This window comes from Rhinopithecus bieti, unplaced genomic scaffold, assembly GCF_001698545.2.
Source record: "Rhinopithecus bieti isolate Rb0 unplaced genomic scaffold, ASM169854v2 scaffold_9383, whole genome shotgun sequence".
Classification (NCBI taxonomy): Eukaryota; Metazoa; Chordata; class Mammalia; order Primates; family Cercopithecidae; genus Rhinopithecus; species Rhinopithecus bieti.
In genome coordinates this window covers 1952226-1961369 of record NW_016806471.1, presented here as the reverse complement: position 1 = coordinate 1961369, position 9144 = coordinate 1952226, and the positions used below count along the sequence as shown (strand labels likewise).

General features: G+C 36.9%; 1 protein-coding gene across 4 annotated transcripts in view; it reads left to right on the top strand.

Annotated features, from left to right (window-relative positions):
- Nucleotides 1-9144, top strand: part of IDE (insulin degrading enzyme) — a 113749-nt gene that overhangs the window by 54664 nt on the left and 49941 nt on the right. For all 4 annotated transcript variants that reach the window (XM_017876749.1, XM_017876746.1, XM_017876748.1 and 1 more), the window contains exons 6-11: nt 475-587; nt 2047-2209; nt 2727-2819; nt 3266-3357; nt 4424-4504; nt 6286-6389. In XM_017876749.1, coding sequence (XP_017732238.1) covers nt 475-587; nt 2047-2209; nt 2727-2819; nt 3266-3357; nt 4424-4504; nt 6286-6389 — 646 coding nt within the window. The remainder of the gene's footprint in view (nt 1-474; nt 588-2046; nt 2210-2726; nt 2820-3265; nt 3358-4423; nt 4505-6285; nt 6390-9144) is intronic.

The following is a 9144-nucleotide window of genomic DNA, read 5'->3' as shown; positions in this document are numbered from 1 at the left end:
TCATATATATACACACACACATATATAAAATGTGCATTTTGGAGTCCTTCATACATGTCAAAAAATTGAAGTAAAAACAGGCATATTTTATAAATAAAATGCAAATGCTCACATTTAAAGGCACAAAAGATAATTTTATACCATAGAAGGAAATTCTTTATGTATAAGGTGAATGTTATACTCTGCTAGTAGTTCAGTATATATGCCTGTTGATAATCATAGTCATTTTTCCAAATGCAATTAATTATTGTTTCTAATATTTGTTTTAATTTTATTATACTTGTGAAATAATATTGTGAATAATACTTGTGAATAATTTTTTAAAATAGAGAGAGATAGGTGTGAGGTGTAATCATTTTCACATTTTCCTTTCAGTGGTACTGAAACTTTTCAGGAGATCCTAAGATTTTAAGCTCTCCCTGTTGTATGTTATGATTCACTTAAGTTCTGTTTTCCTTGTTTGTTTTCTTGTAGAATCTTTAGATGACTTGACTAATCTGGTGGTAAAGTTATTTTCTGAAGTAGAGAACAAAAGTGTCCCACTGCCAGAATTTCCTGAACACCCTTTCCAAGAAGAACATCTTAAAGTAAGTGCATAAATTTTGGCATTTTGTCTTCTTAATTTGTTGACATAATATATACCCAGTTTAGCGTAGACCAGGTGAAAATTTTTGGAGATTTCATTATTTATGCTTTTTTTTTCTTTGAAACAGAGTTTTGCATTGTCACCCAGGCTGGAGTGCAGTGGTGCCATCATGGCTCACTGAAGCCTTAACCTCCCTGGCTCAATTGATCCTCCCACCTCAGCCTTCTGAGTAGTTGGGACTACAAGCACACACTGCCACACCTGGCTAATTTTTGTATTTTTAATAGAAACAGGGTTTCACTGTGTTGCCTTGACTGATCTTGAACTCCTGATCTCAAGTGACCCACCTGTCTCAGCCTCCCAAAATGCTAGAATTACAGGCGTGAGCCACTGTACCCAGCCCATATGTAGTTTGTTTGTTTGTTTGTTTGTTTCTGTTTTTGGTTTTTTTGACAAGGAGTTACGCTCTGTTGCCCAGGCTGGAGTGCAGCGGTGCGATCTCGGCTCCCTGCAACCTCTGCTTCCCAAGTTCAAGCAATTCTTCTGCCTCAGCCCCCTGAGTAGCTGGAACTGTAGGTGCATGCCACCGTGCCCGGCTAATTTTTGTATTTTTAACAGAGATGGGGTTTCACCATGTTGGCCAGGCTGAGGTCGAACTCCTGACCTCAGGTGATCTGTCTCCTTTGGCCTCCCAAAGTGCAGGGATTATAGGTGTGAGCCACCGCACCCAGCCCCCATGTGGTTTTAAGTATTTGTCAGGATAATAAAATCAATCTCACATTTATTAGGATCATGAATCACCAAAAACATATCAATATGTTCTGGTCTTTACATGCTAAAAGTAGTTTTGGTAGCTGTAGTCTTAATAACTGTTGAAGCTGTTACCCTGTACCTGAAGATAAGCATTCAAAACCATTAATATTTAGCTGCATGGTTCAGGGGGTCAAACATGGACTATATACCGACTGTAATGAAATTCCACTAGGAGAGTGCTGAGTCATTATTTATTTGTGGTCAGTGTATCATTTTCTGTGGCAATTGATTTGCTCTTTTTTTTTTTTTTTTTTGAGACGGTGTCTCGCTATCACCCAGGCTGGAGTGCAGTGGCCGGATCTCAGCTCACTGCAAGCTCCGCCTCCCGGGTTCACGCCATTCTCCTGCCTCAGCCTCCCAAGTAGCTGGGACTACAGGCGCCCACCAGGTCGCCCGGCTAGTTTTTTGTATTTTTTAGTAGAGACGGGGTTTCACCGTGTTAGCCAGGATGGTCTCGATCTCCTGACCTTGTGATTCACCCGTCTCGGCCTCCCAAAGTGCTGGGATTACAGGCTTGAGCCACCGCGCCCGGCCCTGATTTGCTCTTAAATTTGGTATTCTTCCATGAAAATCATTCTTCATAGTTTAGAAATATTTTCTTCAGTAGGAGTTGTATATAGCTAATCTCTGTGATTTGTTTTCTCCAGCAACTTTACAAAATAGTACCCATTAAAGATATTAGGAATCTCTATGTGACATTTCCCATACCTGACCTTCAGAAATACTACAAATCAAATCCTGGTCATTATCTTGGTCATCTCATTGGGCATGAAGGTCCTGGAAGTCTGTTATCAGAACTTAAATCAAAGGGTAAGTCTCCTGGGCAGCAGCTTCTGAGTGTCCACCACATCTTTTCACTCTGGCTCTCATTTTCTCCTGCATATTGTCCTGTGAATGAACATTCTTAGATGTGACCATTTTGGGTTAGTAAGTGAGATGGTGGTTATTGGCATGCTGTTGTCTTTTTTTTTTTTTCTTTTTTAGATAGAGATGGGGTTTCGCCATTTTGCCCAGGCTAGTCTCAAACTCCTGGTCTCAAGCAATCGCCCACCTTGGCCTCCCAAAGTGCTGGGATTACAGGCATGAGCCACCGTGCCCAGCCAGTAGTCTACTCTTGACTGGGAATTGATGTGAGGAATCTTCAGGAAAGACCCCACTTCTGCACCATCTGAAACTGTTTTTCTGAACTGATTTTTTCCCACATCTTTTTTGCAAGAGGTTCATTCTCATGTCTTAGGAACATACAGTATGAATTTAAAAAATTTTTCTTAGCTTCAAAGAAGCCACATATGCAATCAATCATGTTGATTTCCTTTGAATGTTGCAGGCTGGGTTAATACTCTTGTTGGTGGGCAGAAGGAAGGAGCCCGAGGTTTTATGTTTTTTATCATTAATGTGGACTTGACCGAGGAAGGATTATGTAAGTATTGATTCACCTTTTTACTTTTGAATGAAAATTTACTTTCTATGATGTTTTTTAACTTCTTCTTGCTGTGGATCTGTTTTATGTTGAAAGCTATAACACTTTAATTCATACAACTTATCCATTGTATTTTTCATATGTAACTTGGCCTTTGTTTCATGGACGATTCTTCTCCCCTTAACAACTGATCATTATGTTGCACTTGTTAAATGTGGACTTGGCTTTTTATTTGCTCATTTACTGCCCCAACACCCTTTCTGTCACATATCCCTGAGCCCAGAGGGCCATGTGTGTGGGACACCTAAAACCAGTCTCAGGGAGGTGAGGACTGCATTTTCTAAGAGGGACCATCTTCCACTTACCTGACTTTACCTTAGGAGTGAGCTCACTGCTTTGAAGGATTCAAGGACTGAATGGTTTTTAAGTGTGCCCCTTTTTTCCAGTACATGTTGAAGATATAATTTTGCACATGTTTCAATACATTCAGAAGTTACGTGCAGAAGGACCTCAAGAATGGGTTTTCCAAGAGTGCAAGGTACTTTTGTTTCACCAAAACTTTTCTTAAGGAATCTATTTTTCAAGAACAAATACATGTGAATTAGTTTAAATTTAAGGCCCAGTTAAACTTTTAACGTTTTTTTCCTAATTGAACTCTAAAATTTTGCAATGTATAATAGTATTAGTTAAGGCTTAGTTGTACTAATCTGATTTGCTACTTGGGGCACAACTAAGGGGAAAGGCATCATGTAGCCCTTTTTAGGATGGAAAAGGGAAGAAATCAAATGCTTTTCCATCGCTCAGAAGAAAATCAGCAGTTTCTTGAGCTAGAATCTGTCAGGGGTTATGTTACTTCCTGCCTGAAGCTGCATGAGCTCTGTCATTTTCAGATCTTTAAATCTGTAGCAAACTCTCAAAGAAGTAATGAATTGTTTATGTATGATTGTGTTATTAAAAGTGATTTTATTATTGTATGTGTGGGAAGAGCCTGGCTTTTTTTTTTTTTTTTTTTTTGCATAAAACAAATGGTGTTTGTCTTTCAAATTTTTAAAAGCCTTTTTAAAATGGGTTTTTAAAAATATGTGCTTTAAAGCCTATCGAGATTCTCAAATGTATTTTAGTATAAGAAACATCCTTTTAACTAGATAAAAGTTTAAAGGTATAATTTCTGCTTCCAAAAATTATGACAATAACTCCTAATCTGGGTGCTGTTCTCTGAATGAGTCACCAAAATCATCTATGGTGGAATTGTTGGATCTCACAAGGTTCTTTCACACAGTTTTTCTAAATTCTTTGGCTACTAGTTTCAACAACTTAGGCTATAGAGCCATATCCTGTATTTGTTATTTTCATTGAAAATTGTTTACCTATTTTGTTTTTGGTTTTAAGCCTAGGTTGATGGATTAAATTTTATACACATTAAGAAATTTTTTAAATACTCTATGCATTTCTAAATCAAGCATAGCCATTTTTTCAGAAAGTGTGATAAAGTATTTATGGAGTATTTATGGAGTAGCAAGCTTATAGTGCAAGCCAAACACTTAAAAAAAAAAAGTTTCTAAATAAGGGTGGATGTATCTAATTGGATTAATTTTCTATTTTAGGACTTGAATGCTGTTGCTTTTAGGTTTAAAGACAAAGAGAGGCCACGGGGCTATACATCTAAGATTGCAGGAATATTGCATGTAAGTTTGTTGTTATTTTACTGTATACATTGCTGTGTAGAGTATTTCAGCAATCTTGCATATATTATTTTCAATAATAAGTGAATTATTAAAATTGAAGCTGAGGTATAAAACTTTAAACTTTGTAGCAACAGGGCAAATGTTGATGCCAGGATATGTTTAAAATCTTAATTTTCATCCTGAAATTTATTTTCTGTAATGTTTTTATTAAATACGCATTTTGCTTATTGGCTTTAAATATATTTCAGTTCTGCAGCATGTCAAGTGCTACTTATGTGAAAGCTATTGATCATTTACTTTTTTTTAATTTCCATTGCTACCATCCTAGTCTGAGTTATCATGATTTCTTGCTTGGGCTACCATGATAGTCTTTTACCTGGGATCCCTATTTTCCTCTTGATCCCCATTGTAGTTTATTTTTCCAGCCTCGTGATCTTTTGAAAACTAAAATCTGAATGTTTCACTCCTCTGTTTAAATTCCTTCAGTGGTTTCCCAACAGAGTTGGCATAAAATGCAAAATTTTCCTTGGCCTACAAGGTGATGTGGCCCCAGCCTATCTGGCCATCTTCCATACTACTGTCCAGCCCACCTCTCCCATTTGCATTCCACTCCAACTGTACTGGCTCTCTAATTTTCAGACATTAAGTTTATTCCTCCCCCATTGCTATTTTCTCTACATGAAACACTCTTCTATCTGATCTTTGCCTGGCTAGATTTTTTTTTTTTTTTTTTTTTTTTTTTTTGAGACGGAGTCTTGCTTTGTCGCCTGGGCTGGAGTGCAGTGGCCGGATCTCAGCTCACTGCAAGCTCCGCCTCCCGGGTTTATGCCATTCTCCTGCCTCAGCCTCCCGAGTAGCTGGGACCACAGGCGCCCGCCACCTCGCCCGGCTAATTTTTTTTGTATTTTTAGTAGAGACGGGGTTTCAACGTGTTAGCCAGGATGGTAGCCTGGCTAGATTCTTATCATTTGAGTCTCCCCTCAGATTTCTTCTCCTCAGACCTTCTCTGACCTCCCAATCTAAAATAATGCCCCTCCCCCTTTTTTATTGTTTTCATAGCACCTCTCACTAAAATTACAATATTTGTTTATTGTCTGCCTCCCTCCCAATTACAATGTTTGTGCACTTCTTGGAGGACAAAGGATTTCATGTGTCTTACCTACTGTTTTATCCATAGTACGTGGAACAGTGCCTGGCACAGAGTAGATGTTCATTAAATATTTATTGGATGAATGAATCAGTCAGTGTGGAAGCTGCTCTTACCAATATTGGAAGTTGCTCTTACCAAAAGCATCTTCTGGATTGTTTTCTACACTGGTCAAAATATGAGCCGTTTTTTTCCCCACAACAGTTTCCCAAATGTTTGTCTAGTTTGTTTCATAGAAATTTAGGAAATTCTGTTCATAAAATGTGTGTACTTTATATTTAAAATCCTGTAGGTGTCAGCATTTTATTACCGAATTTTCTTCATTAACAAGTACTCAATTTTTGACCAGAAATATTCATGGTTTTCCCTGAAAGAAATGTGATTTTGCTCTCTATAATGGAAGTATGTTTGGAGATTAACAGTATATTTGGCAGAATCATCAAACAATATGAAACTGCTTAACAATGTGGTAGGAAAGAGAAAATGATTTAGGGCCTCAGAAAATTTTTCCAATGGAGTAAAATTTAATTGAAGGGAGAAAGGGTGTACAGTAATGAATTTAATGTATTACATATCTGCTTTAATAAACTATGTAGTAGCTATGTATATTTATTTATATTTTCCTTTTTAAAAGTATTATCCCCTAGAAGAAGTGCTCACAGCAGAATATTTACTGGAAGAATTTAGACCTGACTTAATAGAGATGGTTCTCGATAAACTCAGACCAGAAAATGTCCGGTGAGTCACCATACAGATTTTACTATTATACACTAAATTTTCAATAGTGATTAGAATCTGAAAAAACTTGAAATTGTGAATAAAATGCTTTAAAACATTTTATCAAGCATGATTACAAAAGTAGAGAATAGTATAATGAAGCAACAGCAAGCTTCAACCATTGATACATGGCCAGTCTTTTTTATCCATCCCTCTTCAGTCATCCTCCTTCCACCCTAGATTATTTTGAGGCAATATCTCCAAAAGATGAGGACATTTTAAAAAACAAATATAATTTTATTATCATAAATAAAATAGAATAATAACCTGTCTTAACCTGACTTTATTCTAACTCAAACTCCCAAAGTGTCAGCCCAACCTATCTGGCTCGTATAAGCAAGTGAAGACACCCTCTTTTTCTTAAGCCACAGTAAAGATTACAATCTCAGAATCCTCCTGATTGACCAGTGGTTAACCAGGAAATCAAAAGTCCAAACTCTTACAGCAGCAGAGGTATTCTTGCTAGAGGAAAGTAGTCCCTAAAGTGCCTGTGAGCCACCACATGATATTCCTCCCTTAAAACTGAATTTCATATATGTTTTCTAAAGTCAAATGATGGAATATAATTGAATGACACGTTTTACATTTTTAATTTTTTTCCTCAGGGAAGTATTTTTGAAATTCTACTGGCAATTTGGTGATTAAGTAAATAAGTTTTTTGGAACAGTTGTTTTATGAATAAGATCAACAATGTGATAGAACTTTTTGAAGAAAAAATCTTTTGGGGCTTGGCATGGTGGCTCCCACCTGTAATCTCAGCACTTTGGGAGGCCAGGGTGGGCGGAACACCTGAGGTCGGGGGTTCGAGACCAGTCTGACCAACATGGAGAAATTCCGTCTCTACTAAAAATACAAAATTACCCAGGTGTGGTGGCATGCGTCTGTAATCCCAGCTACTCAGGAGGCTGTGGCAGGAGAACTGCTTGAACCCGGGAAGTGGAGGTTGCTGTGAGCCAATATCATGCCATTGCACTCCAGCCTAGGAAACAAGAGTGAAACTCCATCTCAAAAAAAAAAAAAAATCCTTTTGACAGACTGTACTGTCAGAGTCTTTTCCTAGTTACCATTGTTTGAACTTTTCCAGACATATTATCAAAGATTCATTAGCTATAATTGCATATATATGACTTGCACCATACTGTTTAGGTTGAGAACAATAACTAATGTCTTCTAATGTTCAGGTGGGCTTGACCTATCTATTGTGACTCCTAGGTGGTTGGTGGACTCAGGTGACTTTCTTCTAGGAAATACTGTTAGCCAGATTTTACCTGACCTCATGCTAGGATTCAGCTAAATATTCTATTTTTTTGGGAAGCCAAAGCAGGAGGATCACTTGAGCCTAGGAATTTAAGACCAGCCTGAGGAGCATGGTGAGACCCCATCTCTATTTTAAAAAGTTTTAATGATTTTTTATATTATGATACAGTGTTTGGGTGAGTACAAATAATTAGCTTCAAGAACAATTTTTTATAGAGATAGGGTCTCACTGTATTGCCCAGGTGGATCTCAAACTCCTGGCCTCAAACAATCCAGTTTAGCCCCCCAAAGTGCTGGGATTCACATGCGCAGCCTATAATTATCTTTTCTTTTTCTTACTGAGCCTAGAATTTTAAAATTGGAATAAGATACCATGGTTTTGAGGTTTAAAAAATATATTAAGGGTCAAAATTTAGAAATCTTTTTCAATGAAAATAATGTAAAATTATTTAGAAATTGAATTTCCGGTTTGAGGTACCCAGTAGGTTACAATGTTTCCTATGCAGTTTCTTGTCAATATGTTAAGTCCCCATTTATTGCCTAATCCTTAATTACTCAAAAATTGATTATGATACAGAAAATCATACTAAAAAACTAGACGAAGTTACCAACAGCTGTGAATTCATTAGAGATTGATGAGTTGATCATTCTGCCTTTAATAGCAAATGCTCTTTTTCAACTCTAGGTAATTTACTGAGGAATTGAAAAATGAAGAAATCTTTCCTTTTCCATTCAGCGAACAACAGATAAAGTTGTAGATTAAATATTTGTATAAGCTAATACGTTAAGTTATTCATGCCTGATGTAGTCTAGTGGGGGATGGCGAGATATAGTTCACATAATTTAAATGATTTAAAGTGATATATACACTGATACACGTGGTTGCGTATGTAGAAAATCCTAAGGAATCTACTTTCGCCTGCAAAAATCTGGAACTAATAAGTGAATTCAGCACAGTCACAGGTTGCAAGGTCAATATACAAAAATGAATTGCATATATACTAGGAATGAGTTTAACCAAAGATAAGCAAGACTTCTACATAAAAAACTAAAAACAGTAGAAGAGAGCAAACAGTAGCCAAGAAAAATGAAAGAAGACTTAAATAAATGAAGAAGCATACTATATTCATACATTAGGAGACTTGATATTATTAATATGTTAGTTCTCTCCAATCTGATTCATAGACTCAATGTCATCATAACCCAAATCCTGGTAGGCTGTTTTTCTTCTTTTGATTTATTTATTTAGAGACAGGGTCTTGCATTGTCACCAAGGCTGGACTGTAGTGGCAGGATCATAGCTCACTGCAGCCTAGACCTCTTGGGCTTAAGTGATCTTCCTGCATCAGCTTCCTGAGTAGCTGGGACTATGGGTGCAAGCCACTATACTGTTTTTTTTTTTTTTTTTTTTTTTTTTTTTTTTTTTTTTTTGTGGTCAAGAGGGGTGTTTTTTTTGGTG